At 48.9% G+C, this 15,673-nt stretch overlaps 1 protein-coding gene across 1 annotated transcript in view; it reads right to left on the minus strand.

Annotated features, from left to right (window-relative positions):
• Positions 1-15,673, minus strand: part of LOC109898384 (LIM and SH3 domain protein 1) — a 37,589-nt gene that overhangs the window by 19,193 nt on the left and 2,723 nt on the right. The window contains exon 2 of the mRNA XM_020493345.2: positions 7,660-7,754. Coding sequence (XP_020348934.1) covers positions 7,660-7,754 — 95 coding nt within the window. The remainder of the gene's footprint in view (positions 1-7,659; positions 7,755-15,673) is intronic.

Genomic DNA, 15,673 nt, shown 5'->3' on the forward strand with positions numbered 1-15,673 from the left:
GACAATGATCCCAAACACACCGCCCGGGCAACAAAGGAGTGTCTTCGTAAGAAGCATTTCAAGGTCCTGGAGTGGCCTAGCCAGTCTCCAGATCTCAACCCCATAGAAAATCTTTGGAGGGAGTTGAAAGTCTGTTTTGCCCAGCAACAGCCCCAAAACATCACTGCTCTAGAGGAGATCTGCATGGAGGAATGGGCCAAAATACCAACTTGCACAATTGGTGGCTGACTAAATACTTTTTTTGCCCCACTGTATATAATGACAACCCACCCAAACTAGGCCTATCTGAAATAGGAAAATGATCAATGAAATCGCCAAGGAGCCTTATTGCCTTAGCAGATTGCTAAACTGTATTTTAAAATGTGGATAATACACACTACCGATCAAAGGATTTAGAACACCTACTCAATCCAGAGTTTCTTTATTTTTTACTATTTTCTACATTGTAGAATAATTGTGAAGACATCACAGCTATGAAATAACACATATGGAATCATGTAGTTACCAATAAAAAGTGTTAAACAAATCTAAATATATTTGCCTTGATGACAGCTTTGCACACTTGGCATTCTTCAACCAGCTTCATGAGGTAGTCACCTGGAATGCATTTCAATTAACAGGTGCGTCTTGTTAAATACATTTGTGGAATTTTTCCTTCTTAATGCATTTGAGCCAATCAGTTGTGTCGTGACAAGGTAGGGATGGTATATAGAAGATAGCCCTATTTGGTAAAACACCAAGTCCATATTATGGCAAGAACAGCCCAAATAAGCAAAGAAACAACAGTCCATCATTACTTTAAGACATGAAGGTCAGTCAATACAGAACATTTCAAGAACTTTGAAAGTTTCTTCAAGTGCAGTCGCAAAAACCATCAAGTTCGATGATTAAACTGGCTCATGAGGAACGCTATAGGAAAGGAAGACCCAGAGTTACCTCTGCTGCAGAGGATAAGTTCATTAGAGTTACCAGTCTCAGAAACTGCAGCCCAAATAAATGTTTCAGAGTTCAAGTAACAGACACATCTAAACATCAACTGTTCAGAGACAGCATGAAATCAGGCCTTCACGGCCCGAATTGCCGCAAAGAAACCACTACTAATAGACACAAATAAGAAGAGACTTGATTGGGCCAAGTAACACAAGCAATGGACATTAGACCGGTGGAAATGTGTCCTTTGGTCTGGAGTCCAAATTAGAGATTTTTGGTTCCAACCACAGTGTCCTTGTGAGACACAGTGTGGGTGAACGGATGATCTCCGCATGTGTATTTCCCACCATGAAGCATGGAGGTGGTGGTGTTATGGTGTGGGCGCTGCTTTGCTGGTGACACTGTCAGTGATTTATTTAGAATTCAAGGCAAACTTAACCAGCATGGCTACCACAGCATTCTGCAGCAATACAACATCCCATCTGGTTTGGGCTTTGTGGGACTATCATTTGTTTTTCAACAGGACAATGACCCAACACACCTCCAGGCTGTGTAAGGGCTATTTTACCAAGAAGGAAAGTGATGGCGTATCCCCCGACCTCAATCAAATTGAAATGGTTTGGGATGGGTCAGCTCCGCAGAGTGAAAGAAAAGCAGCCAACAAGTGCTCAGTATATGTGGGAACTCCTTCCAAGACTGTTGGAAAAGCATTCCAGGTGAAGCTGGTTGAGGGAAGGCCAAGAGTGTGCAAAGCTGTCATCAAGGCAAATGGTGGCTATATGAATAATCTCAAGTATAACATTTATTTTGATTTGTTTAGCACTTTTTTGTTTACTACAGGATTCCATCTGTGTTATTTCATAGTTTTGATGCCTTCACGATTATTCTACATGTAGAACATAGTCAAAATAAGAACAGTCCCTGGTGAGAGGGGAATTCTTTTTAAAAAGCAATGGAGCTGGCTTCGAGGTCCAGATTTGACTTTAAGGGGGCTAGGATTTTAAGGAAAGCAAGGCAGTTCAAATAACCCTCAGTCATTGTTAAGAGTTTGTCTCCAGTGTGAATTAGGAACCCCTGCAGACAGATGACATCTCTAACAGAACACATAAAGTCTGTTTCTATGGGGGCCCCTGTCACCGGCGGGGGGGGGGGGGGGGGGGGTATGGATTGTGGGGAGCTGTTTCTTTCAAAGGTTACTAAATGCCTGGTTGAGAGTCAAAGCAGGTGTGGAAACACCCCCCCCCATGGAGGACAACAGGAAGAGTAACAGAATGCAACACAGGGAGAGAGAGAGGGGGCCAGGGAGAAACACAGTCACAGGGAAAATTGTCATGGTTTTCTCCTCCACCAGAGCATGAACACAAAGCTCTTCTTGAATGGGTTTTTGGGGGATTTCTGGTCTGGTCAACCACACACACGGAACCGAGCCAGCCAGTCCCACCTCCCACTGCCCTTGAAAAACGCTCTGCCTCAAAAGCATGCTTCACAGACCCAAACACATTCTACATACACACCGGGCACAATTCCAAAAGCCCCGTACTGCAGACTTGCTTGCTTGATTCCTGATCTGTGTAAGCGATGCGTACAAGTATGTTTTTATACACCAGAGCTTTTCCTGCTAAACTCAGCTGCACTCCTCCTTATGCTGCCTGCCAGTTCACCCAGTTGTCCTGAAGGCAACGAGAAGCACAACGAGGTTCAGGTCAACACAGAAAGGGAAAAAAAAAACTCAACTGAATCTAGCTGCTCATATGGACTCCACTACCCAGCATGCCACAGGGGGTGGGACGACCACAATCTCCCCCCCTCTCCATGCCTCGGGGTATCCCAGTTAGGTAATATGTTTTGTGTTTCCTTGACGACCTGGTAAACACATTGAATTTCCATTTAAACTTATGTAGAGAGATGGACGAGCTTTAATCCTCAAACGACGAGGCCTTCTGAAGAAAGCGGTGCAATTATCTACTACCAGGAATGAGAAACTAATTAACAAGCACTTTTAAACCCAACACACAGCTCAAACAGCAGAGGGGGAGTGTGAGCCCATAGTACTGTGAAAGTGCTGAACAGAGCACTTTGCAGGCACTGTGTGATATTAAGATTACTTTCCTGGTCAATTACACACGAGGACCAACCAAAACGTGACTTCTGCTTTTAACCCAACCCCTCCGAAAGACACACAGACAGGTTTTTGGAGAGGTGTGGGGGGGCTGCCACACTGAGCAACCAGGGAGCTGTTGTTGTGTGGGGGTCGAGGGCCTTGCTCAAGGGCACAACGGCAGGCAAAAGCATCTAGGATTTGACACCAGCAACCTTCTGGTTGCCAGCTCACGTCCTGGGCGATTTTTCCTGTCGGACCCGGGATTTCGAACTGGAAACCCTCTAACGGCTAGGCCACGTGCAACCCTCCTTGCACTCGAGCACGCAAGCGCACACACAGCACAGAATGCTCAAACACACACGTTCCTGAAGAGGCAGAGAGGGTGCTGCTCTCAGTTCCCATTCAAATGTGACGGTTGGCCGTGCTAGTGGCAGCTTCGATCAGGCTGAGAGAGCTGAAGCCTCAGTTTGCCATTGTCATGGGTTACGTTTGGTAGCAGCATCCTGTGGTAGCCTGCGGCGCTGTTCCTTAGCGCACGAGGAGTGTGACTGGGCGGCTCGGGTAAACCGATTGTTTGTAGGTTTTGTTTGGGGACACGGGTGTGTCTGGTTGGTTTGTGGCGGTGGCCAGCGTGTGCTCTACAGAGCACCTTTGTGCTTTAGGCTGCTGCAGCGTGGAACAGAGAGACGAGTGTGCAGCTGGCACACAGACACCCAATACCCATTGTGTGTTTGAGCTTGTATTGGTGTGCAGTTTGTGTGTGGACAAGTTTAACTATACTCGTTTGTCCCAGAAGTCCCCACAAGAAAAGTAAACAAAACAAAAATTATTGGGAACATTTTGTTTGTCCCCACAAGGTGAAATGCTATTTCTAGGGGGTTTAGGGTGAAAGGTTAGAACTAGTGTTAGAATTAGGGTTAAGAGCTAGGTTTGGGGTTAAGGAAGACAGGATTTTGAACGGGACTGAATTCTGTCCCCCCACAAAGTTAGACATACAAGAACGTGTGTGCCGCGCGCACGAAGGCTATGTAATGCCTGTACATGCATGAGTCTGGAGTCAGTAACCAACAACACTCCTCTGTCAGGCTGCAGTGTAACGAGGTTAGGAGTCACACACGGCCTCCCCCTGCTCATCAATGACAGCCACAAACACACACTACTGCTCTGTAACAGTCAACATGATGGAACAGGAACTAACCCACTGCCCAGGAGAGAGTGAGGGCTATTAGCATAGTGGAACTAGGAGCGGGTGGAAAAATAACTTTCTGGAAGGCCACACCCACTCCTGTCCATAGGGGGCACTCAAGGACAAAGTAGCTGATCTAGGATCAGTTTACCCCCAATGCTAAATTAATTAGCCTAACCCTTAAAATGGGATGAGAAAACCTGATGTGACCCTGGATCACGGTTAGGCAAAACGTCAAATGGCAGCTACTCTGAGGTAGGTTGGGGCAGAGTACTATAGAGTAGATATATGGTAGTAAACCTCTGGTTTTATCGGTGGGACTGAGCTGGTGTAGACAGCTCTGTGTTCTGCTAAGGCCCGAGCCGTTGTGAATTCTCGTCTGACTGACGTCCACACAGGGAGACCGACAGAAGCCGTTAGACCGAGTCTAAAATGCTAAAACATGTCTGGCTGAGATGTTTCACTGACTGGGTTCTTATCCAACTCAGTTTCTATCAAGACCTGCCACTGAGCACTTGGGCAAACTGTGGAAAGTAGCCTGTGCTGTGACAACACTGGGATTATGTTATTCTCTCTGAACGAATGGCTGGTGTTGACTTCTGTTAAATCATTAACTATACAGTTGCACACAATTTGAAAGGAAAACTTGCCTACTGTGTGACTTAGAGAACAGGGCTCTTCAAATCTGAGCCTGGAGGTCCGGGGTACTGCTGGGTTTCTGTTCTGCCCGTCCTGATAATTCATTGCACCCAAAAGGGGTGGCAGTCAAAGATAAGAGGGGGAGATTGATAAATCAGCAGTAGAACTTTGACTCAAAGTAGCGATTTGTAAATATAAAAATCACAAAAAAGGTGGGGTTAGCTGGTGCTACTCAGCTGTACCTGCACCAAAACGCCGGTCCCTCTCATCCAATTCCTTGTTCTCCATCTTTTTAAACAGTGAGCCAAGATGTTTTCAGCACTTATTTCCATGACGGATCAAATCTCTCTCACTCACACTCTCCAGCAGACACAGAGCAATATTTTTGGAACATCAAAAATCGGTATTGAATCGCAATGCATATAGAATGGTGCGTCGCAATGCATATCGTACGGGCACTTAAGTACAGTGATAACATCGTATGGTGAGATCCCTGGCAGTTCCCGGGCCTAAAACAACAGTGGAACGGACTTGGGAGGTCCAGATTTGAGTTTGCCTGCTATAGAACATGGTGAGACTGGTCAAGGTGAAACTGCCTCTAAACACTATTGATTCCATTAAAAGTTTGGTTTGCAGCGCCCATGAATCCAGGGGTCATGAGAACAACAGCGGTATGACAGTAGCTTGCCCAAGGCGCGCTCTCGCTCTCGCTCTCAAACCCCATGGAAACAAATCGTCAAGAAAAACGTCCAATCTGTCCGTCCTCCTAAATCTCCCGCAATCCCCTTTTGAGCTGGCCGACTAATCAGGGCACAGGGATTCTCAGCCCAGCTGTGGGTGGGCAGCGTTCAGTGAAAACAAACAGGCGTCTATCAGCTGCTGACAGACATAAAACTGTGATGATAGCATAGTTTACCACAGTAAAACCACAACTTGGCGCGAGTGGAGTTAGAGCCAGCATTCCTTCCCTGGAGAGGGAGTCTCCTCCACAGGTAGGGGTTTACACTCTGGCGGATAGGGGTTTACACTCTGACGGATAGGGGTTTACACTCTGACGGATAGGGGTTTACACTCTGACGGATAGGGGTTTACACTCTGACGGATAGGGGTTTACACTCTGACGGATAGGGGTTTACACTCTGACGGATAGGGGTTTACACTCTGACGGATAGGGGTTTACACTCTGACGGATAGGGGTTTACACTCTGACGGATAGGGGTTTACACTCTGACGGATAGGGGTTTACACTCTGACGGATAGGGGTTTACACTCTGACGGATAGGGGTTTACACTCTGACGGATAGGGGTTTACAGAAATGGAAAGAAGAGCAATACACAGTCTGGAGGGGCCTGCTTCCTGAAGGAGGGATAGCGAGAACGGAGGTCTGAGGAGAGAATAGAGATGATCCTGCCAAAGGCAAAGCCGCATGATCTCTCTGAAAGATCGGGATCTAAGAGCGACTGGAGAAATTCATGGGAAAATCCCTACTCTCCAGTATTCAAAATGAACATGTGTGTGTGTGTGTGTGTGTGTGTGTGTGTGTGTGTGTGTGTGTGTGTTCCTGGTTGGATTCTGGGCAGAGGGACAAGCGTATTGAGAAGCGGAGGAGGAGGTTGCAAGGGTGTAACATTAGTAAAATATAGTTTGTGTTTTCCTGGCATGTATATATTAAGTGCATGCATGTAACTAACTGTGTGTACATGAGGGAAGGGGGGGACGGGGACCAACTGTGTGTACGCGAGGGGACCAACTGTGTGTACGCGAGGGGACCAACTGTGTGTACGCGAGGGGACCAACTGTGTGTACGCGAGGGGACCAACTGTGTGTACGCGAGGGGACCAACTGTGTGTACGCGAGGGGACCAACTGTGTGTACGCGAGGGGACCAACTGTGTGTACGCGAGGGGACCAACTGTGTGCACGCGAGGGGACCAACTGTGTGCACGCGAGGGGACCAACTGTGTGCACGCGAGGGGACCAACTGTGTGCACGCGAGGGGACCAACTGTGTGCACGCGAGGGGACCAACTGTGTGCACGCGAGGGGACCAACTGTGTGCACGCGAGGGGACCAACTGTGTGCACGCGAGGGGACCAACTGTGTGCACGCGAGGGGACCAACTGTGTGCACGTGAGGGAAGGGGGGGGACCAACTGTGTGCACGTGAGGGAAGAGGGGGGACTAACTGTGTGCACGTGAGGGAAGGGGGGGACCAACTGTGTGTACGTGAGGGAAGGGGGGACCAACTGTGTGTACGTGAGGGAAGGGGGGACCAACTGTGTGTACGTGAGGGCAGGGGGGACCAACTGTGTGTATATGAACAGAACATGAAGCCACGTCTTCTTTCCCCAAACACACACAGTGAGAAGAGGCAAAAATGAGAGGGGGATTCCAAGGATTCCTAACCAGCCGTGGGAGCGTGGGCTTGAGTGGGAGTGTGTGTGTGAAGCGTGAGTTGGCTGGTGTGCGTCACTGCTGAGGAATTTCTGGAATTTCTCTTGTTGACCCCCAGAGAAGGAGGGGGGGTGTAAAGCGTGCTCTTTTCCACACCACACACAGCCCTTCTCTTTGGTGAGCCAAAGACACAAATGGAGGCAAGGAGATAAGGGAGCATCCACACTGCTCTAAAGTACACACAGTGGGGTCTGTAACATCACACACACACACAACCTTGGGTCAGTCTCTGGACCAGTCTTCTGCAATAGGCTAAACCGGCCACTTCTGTTTGGTATGAGGGATGAACACCTGAGCCTTCTGTCAACGTCTATTACCTTTCTCAAACATACACACTTGGGGACAACTTACGCATTGCAGTATGGTCTCTTTTCAAAGCCTTTGTAATTCTTCATGTTTAGAGTCATTTTGCAGATCTCGCAGCTGAAGCATCCTTTGTGCCAGTACTGTCAGAGAGAGGGAGAGGGAGAGAAAAATTAGACATTCGTTTCACTGTTCTCAATGCTAGCATGGAGGACCTAAACCACACAGCATATTCACACCAGGAAGTGACATATTTGGATGAATAAGGCCATAACCATCTATTTTAGCTGGAGAAAAGAGGGAGAACGGAGAGAGAGAGAGAGAGAGAGATCTGTTTGTCGAGGCACAAAGAGGTTAAGGGTCACCAGACCACTTCCTCTGGACCTCTCCACACAGTGGTTATTTATAAGCCATGTCAGGGGGACGTGTGGCAGTGTGCGGAAAGAGAGCGAGAGAGACTGAGGCGAGCATGTTAGCAAAACCCATGCGTGAAGCCCAGCGGCTGACTTAGACACCGTTTAGAGCACAGAGCCACGTCCACTTTTAGAGACAACTGCCAACTCCCACCGTGGCACCCCACCCGCCGGCTCAGCACCCATCTTCTGTAAAAGTTAAACTCCCTCATAGAACAAAGCAGCATTGAGGATCCCTGAACAGTTGAGATGGTGTTTTAGTGATGAAACCTGCTCGTTTGAGCAGCCTGTAAGAAAGCCCGGCCGGGGTGGATGGCGAGGTCGCTGTGTGCAGTTGGAAAGTCATTCCAACTGACCCAGGCATCCAAGCACACCTCCGTATTCCATTAAACGCCACTCGGGGAAAACGGTCAGCCAGGTTTCACAATGATGCGAGCGGCTGAGGATAAACACGGTGTTAAATTAAGAGCCAAATGTCCCGGAAAAAGGTTGTTTAACCTAGTTGGCAGCATAATCAGGGCTTCAAAGTCACAACCCCTTGATATTCCTGGCCTTGTGTGGAGATCTAACGTTACTCAGAAATACACATGGGTCACACACACATCTAGTGACTGAACCAGTTTCCCTGCCCTGCCCCCTATAGCCATACGCAACACTGCCAACAGAGCACATTGAGCTCCCCTGATTGGATGACTACTGGAGAAGACCCGTGTTCAGTTTGATTTGACCCTCTCTTTCTCTTCCTGTCTGTCCATCTGTTCATCTCTGCAAGCCTGGGTCTGCTTCTCTCCCTCTAACCATATTCACAACAGCCCTATCCTTCTTAGTCTCACCCCAAAACCCCCCCTCTCTCTCTCTCTCTCTCTCGACAGCAGGCTGATCTGTGGCCTGAGGGTTCAGAGGGGGACCGAGGGAGGGAGGCTGGAGGGAAAGAGGAAGGAGCATGAAAGGAGGGAGAGGGCGAAGGGAAGGAGAGAGGGGTGGATGAGTGAGGGAATGATCTGGCCGTTCCTGCCGTCAAGGGAAGGAAAAATACAGAGGGAGGAAGAAAGAGGAAGAAACCGGCCTTATTAACACGGCTCAGGGGTATTCTCTACTCAGCCACCCCCCGTTTCTCACTATTCCTGTCTTTCTTTCACTGAACATTCTCCACACACAAATAAGTCAGCGCACTGAAGCAGACACACAGCAAACATAACCATTCAAACACACACACAGTAAATCGTGCAGTGTCCCTGTGGTGGGAAAAGGGCATTACGGCTGGGGGTCTTCATTAGGTCCCCGTGTTCTACAGTGATACAGGCTGGGGGTCTACATTAGGTCCCTGTGTGTTCTACAGTGATACAGGCGGGGGGTATCCATTAGGTCCCTGTGTGTTCTACAGTGATACAGGCTGGGGGTATCCATCAGGTCCCTGTGTGTTCTACAGTGATACAGGCTGGGGGTATCCACCAGGTCCCTGTGTGTTCTACAGTGATACAGGCTGGGGGTCTCCATCAGGTCCCTGTGTGTTCTACAGTGATACAGGCTGGGGGTAACCATCAGGTCCCTGTGTGTTCTACAGTGATACAGACTGGGGGTCTACATTAGGTCCCTGTGTGTTCTACAGTGATACAGGCTGGGGGTATCCATTAGGTCCCTGTGTGTTCTACAGTGATACAGGCTGGGGGTATCCATCAGGTCCCTGTGTGTTCTACAGTGATACAGGCTGGGGGTATCCATCAGGTCCCTGTGTGTTCTACAGTGATACAGGCTGGGGGTATCCATCAGGTCCCTGTGTGTTCTACAGTGATACAGGCTGGGGGTATCCATCAGGTCCCTGTGTGTTCTACAGTGATACAGGCTGGGGGTATCCACCAGGTCCCTGTGTGTTCTACAGTGATACAGACTGGGGGTCTACATTAGGTCCCTGTGTGTTCTACAGTGATACAGGCTGGGGGTCTCCATCAGGTCCCTGTGTGTTCTACAGTGATACAGGCGGGGGGTATCCATTAGGTCCCTGTGTGTTCTACAGTGATACAGGCTGGGGGTATCCATCAGGTCCCTGTGTGTTCTACAGTGATAAAGGCTGGGGGTATCCATCAGGTCCCTGTGTGTTCTACAGTGATACAGGCTGGGGGTATCCATCAGGTCCCCGTGTGTTCTACAGTGATAAAGGCTGGGGGTATCCATCAGGTCCCTGTGTGTTCTACAGTGATACAGGCTGGGGGTATCCATCAGGTCCCTGTGTGTTCTACAGTGATACAGGCTGGGGGTATCCACCAGGTCCCTGTGTGTTCTACAGTGATACAGGCTGGGGGTCTCCATCAGGTCCCTGTGTGCTCTACAGTGATACAGGCTGGGGGTCTTCATTAGATCCCTGTGTGTTCTACAGTGATACAGGCTGGGGGTCTCCATCAGGTCACTGTGTGCTCTACAGTGACACAGGCTGGGGGTCTCCATCAGGTCCCTGTGTGTTCTACAGTGATACAGGCTGGGGGTATCCATCAGGTCCCTGTGTGCTCTACAGTGACACAGGCTGGGGGTATCCATCAGGTCCCTGTGTGCTCTACAGTGACACAGGCTGGGGGTATCCATCAGGTCCCTGTGTGCTCTACAGTGACACAGGCTGGGGGTATCCATCAGGTCCCTGTGTGCTCTACAGTGACACAGGCTGGGGGTCTCCATTAGGTCCCTGTGTGCTCTACAGTGATACAGGCTGGGGGTATCCATCAGGTCCCTGTGTGCTCTACAGTGACACAGGCTGGGGGTATCCATCAGGTCCCTGTGTGCTCTACAGTGACACAGGCTGGGGGTATCCATCAGGTCCCTGTGTGCTCTACAGTGACACAGGCTGGGGGTCTCCATTAGGTCCCTGTGTGCTCTACAGTGATACAGGCTGGGGGTATCCATCAGGTCCCTGTGTGCTCTACAGTGACACAGGCTGGGGGTATCCATCAGGTCCCTGTGTGCTCTACAGTGATACAGGCTGGGGGTATCCATCAGGTCCCTGTGTGCTCTACAGTGATACAGGCTGGGGGTATCCATCAGGTCCCTGTGTGCTCTACAGTGATACAGGCTGGGGGTATCCATCAGGTCCCTGTGTGCTCTACAGTGATACAGGCTGGGGGTAAGTAAAATCATGCAGCACACTACTAATTATTATTAGTAATATTATAATATTGATATAGCAGACTATAAATCGTCTTCTCTCCTCACTGTCCTGAGAGGGTCAGGATATCCACCACGACAGCCGGGGATACACATTATAAACACTATGGAACAGAGAAGACGACCACAGTTACGAGGGGAGGATTGTAAAACCAGGAGTGTTTCCAGAACATATAGCAGGGTTTCCTGGAAGCAGTTAATCCACTACAGGACAAAGGCATTTGGCTTAAATCCATGACCCCTATTCACTCTGATACCTTTTCAGAATTCTAGTCTGGTCTGGTGTGTTCTTACACTGGCCTTTACGGACAGACCACCCAGGGCTGTGTGTGTGTGTGTGTGTGTGTGTGTGTGTGTGTGTGTGTGTGTGTGAAGCTGCTGACCAGCAGAGCCGGGCTGAGGCAGACAAAGGAGTGGGGGCTCATTCTGGACACCGGCACTGAGCCCTGGTCAATGGAGCTCTGATCCAGAGCCAGCCAGCAACACTGGGCCAAACCTACACCCCAACCACACTGGGCCTACACAGGCCCAGTCAGAGAGTTGGGACCCACTGGCAGATGCATCGCCTTCGCCCCTCCCTCTCTGTGGCTGTGCCATGTCAAATCCCTGACAGTGCAAACATAACTACCCGCACAGGGGATTCCATTTCTACTAAATCTAGGCCTCAGCTGTTTCCGGATGTGGCGGCCATTTTTAGTCTGTCTAAATATTCATCCCGATCTGATGTCTAAACTCCCATCTCTCTCTGTTACCATACTCTCGACATTCCCTCTGTGCATCACCCCTAATCTGTAATCCCAACGTGTGTTATGGAGAAGCGCTGGATAAACAAATGGAACAGAGGGAGGGCCGACAGAGGGGTGTGTGACTGCGGGTGCTAATGCCTTCAAGCGGAGGGGTAAAGGTGAGCTGAATGGCAGCAGTGGACTTTGATCCTGTGTTTACCTGGGTAAACGCAATATTGACCTTGGGCGAATTCCAGCGCCATAGAGAACAGGCTTGGATTGCAGCCGTGTCAAAAAAATATATACCCGGCCTTCACCCAACCTGCTAACCCACATTCCACCAGGTCAGGGCCACGCCCCCCCCCCCCCCAGAGCCCATGACCGTCTCTGGGGCTAACACACTACTGAGCGAGGCGGGGAGAAATTCGTTTAGAACGAGAAGACGAGAGTGTCAGTGTTCAGACTCCAGGAAAAACCATCCGGGGCTTGTGTGGGTGCTGAGGCTGAGAGGCAGGATCTGGCAGTCGGTAAGAGAATCAGGACACTGCAGACACGGAGGCAGAGAAAAATGTAACGCTGTTAAAAGCAGGACTTTCTCCCTGAATCAGCGCAGCTCTGGGGTCCAGGGCTACATGTCGTGAATGCGCTCAGGCAGCCGAACGATCCCTCTGTCTGTGACCGAGACCCCGGCCAGTACGGACAGACCCCAGGCTATAGGAGGCACTCCAGACACGTTGTCAGGCTGTGTGCACACCCGATAGGGACACTACTCGACTCACAAGGTTTTCAGTCACACACACACACACACAGTGTGTGTTGCCTCAGAGAGCCCCCCCATCTGGATGTCACTAACTTAGGGTTTCCCAAACTGGGTCCCCGGGACCCCAAGGGTTGCATGTTTTGTTTTTTGCCCTAGCCCTACACAGCTGATTCAAATAAAATCAACCAATCATCAAGCGTTGATAATTTGAAATCAGCTGTGTTGTGCTAGGGCAAAAAAACTAAACGCGCACCGAGTTTGGGAAACGCTACAATAACTCATTGAAGCCCACAGTTAATTATTGACCAACTCGATGCAGTCGCTTTCACCACACTCAACCTCTTATGTTGGCCAGCGGGAGAACCACAGCACTCGCTAAAGTATGCACTTAACACTCATCCACAGACCACTTGGTATGGCGTGTGTGTGTGGATCTGCTGTAGTGTGCTTAGACAGAGACACCGCCTGCCCGGCACCAAACCATTCTGAAATCCCTGACTGTGAAGAGCTGAGACGGTCCCTTTCCCCACTTCGCCTGAACGGTCCCTTTCCCCACTTCGCCTGAACGGTCCCTTTCCCACAGTCTCATCCTAAATCCTCCATCTCACACACAGAGAACAGGAGAAACAAATCGCTCTGTACTCCTATTAATAGAGCCATAGTATTGAGAGCAACGAGTGTCCCAGTTCTATAGACACATACAGAGCACAGAACCTCAGGTGACTGACTTCACCATGGACCCTGCCTCTGATCCGAGTCACAATTAGAGGTGACTGGCTGGAGGGGAAGGGGGGGGGGGGGGGGGGAACGCTCACCCTTCGGACAACATGAATCAGCTTTTAAATATAATCAACCCACATTTTGCCAGACCGTTTCAAAAGGCCTAATTTCATTTCAGTAGGAAACCATTTCTAGACACTACCAGTGAATTACACAACTCGTTTGTCTGATCAGACAGTATCAGAAAGGCATATTTGAATAAGATCAACTGACAGATCATCAGTGTTAGCCGTTGACGCAGTGTATTTGAATGAGCCTGTTATAAACAGTGTCTGTAGAAAGGTCCGGTCAGGGCTGACAGGCAGTAGGCAGACTAGCGTGCAGAGAGTTGGCACTGTTGATCCTGATGAGATCGCCAGGAGGGGGCTATTTGGGGGGGGGAGGGTTGCATATGAGGCTTGTGCCTGTGGGGGTGTGACTGCATCAGGGCTAGGGCAAAAAACAAAACGTGCAACCCTTGGGGTCCCGGGGACCCAGTTTGGGAAACCCCGAGTTAGTGGCATCCAGATGGGTGGCTCTCTGAGGCAACACACACTGTGTGTGTGTGTGTGTGTGTGACTGAAAACCTTGTGAGTCGAGTAGTGTCCCTATCGGGTGTGCACACAGCCTGACAACGTGTCTGGAGTGCATTCTGACCTTTGAACTAACTAAGACTGTTGTGCACTGTGTACCATGCAGAGATGTTTCTGGATCAAAAGGGGTTTAAGGTGGTAGGTGTGTCACGGGGTGCAGAAGATTGTTGAGGCCTCCCCCATTACATTTTAGAGGTCCCCCATCTTGGCGGCGTATAAAGTATTTTAGCATTCTAAGCGAATCTCCTGAAATTCTACACATCCATAATCTTTTCTACATACTTTCTACATTTGCTTTTACTCGTTTCAGTTGACACCGAAAGCGTTTTCCCCATTTTTTTTTTTTTTTTTTACAGTTTGGACTTAGGCAACCCGAAGAAAACAAAATGACCCAACACAACAATTTCAATGAGCGAAAAAAAAAAATATGTCATGAATGAATACAATACACTGGGCATTACGGCTGAGACACTCCTCTCTGTTCCTGAAAGGTCATATCATAGGTGTTTACTAGATAGAACACAGAGCATCAGACAGCTGTGCTGGAGCCACACAAAACTTACTCGTATCCTCCAGGGCTCTATTTTATAATAATATCTGTGGATTAGACCCAACCATAACCAAATATATATATATTTTTCAAATGTATGAAAAGGCACAGAATTTGATCATCTAAAAACACACCTTGAAGGAACCTCACTGATGAGGTGAGCCTTCCTTCGCCTGTTTATGCATGCTTTACATGGCTGCATTTTGTCCAGTCTTGTTCATTTCAATCCTCTGCCCTGAATTTACACAGGAGCAAAATAAGCTACGGCTTGTATCTAGAAAAATCAGTCAAACTGAAAGTCCTAAACCAAAAATCCAATGCTGTGACTTTTTATGATCTTAAAAAAATAAAAATAAACATTAATCGAGTTAGCTTATCGACGCGTCCCGACATGTTACCTTGCATGCTAAGAGACGATATTTGAGCCGGGACAGGAGACAGACTCTGTTTTGTTCTTCTTTAGGACCTTATGTGCTCGCTTCCCCTCCCTGAACCTGCCCTTCTTCCAGAGTTGAGGAAGCTCACAGGTTTCTTTAAAGTATAGGTACGAGTAACAGACACACACAAAGGCACAGTGTAGAATATTGAGTACGTGATTACCTGTATACAGAATCTCCCACACAGGAAAATCATTCCATCAATATAACAGAGACTCTCAGAACACAGAACCAGTCATCATCTGTCTAGTACTTGCACACAGTCAAACAAATTCAGTCTTTCAAATAGGAATACACGCACACAGCCATGTTTCCAGGCTTGGTTAAACCAGTTTTGCATAGGGTGTACAGTCGGCACTCTGGTTATGAATAACCTACTATCTGGCAAATAGTGGCACCTCCTGCAGTTAACCCTTACAGCGAGGCTCCAGGTCCTCAACAGCACTCATCTGCTTCGATGGCTAGGAGGACTTGTCAAAAACCTCTGAAGCACAGTACTGCATTACTAACAGGCAACGTCCACATATTGAAGGCAAGACAGATGAGTATGCCTACTCTCTTTCGTCTCACATAACATTCACTTCCTGACTTCACCCCTCATCCTCAGGTGCCCCCTTCCTCCTGCAGATCCCCGTCCCACTATAATGAAATGCAGAGCGGCAGACAAACTAGCGT

The sequence above is a fragment of the Oncorhynchus kisutch genome, linkage group LG10 (assembly GCF_002021735.2).
Source record: "Oncorhynchus kisutch isolate 150728-3 linkage group LG10, Okis_V2, whole genome shotgun sequence".
In the NCBI taxonomy this organism is placed as follows: domain Eukaryota; kingdom Metazoa; phylum Chordata; class Actinopteri; order Salmoniformes; family Salmonidae; genus Oncorhynchus; species Oncorhynchus kisutch.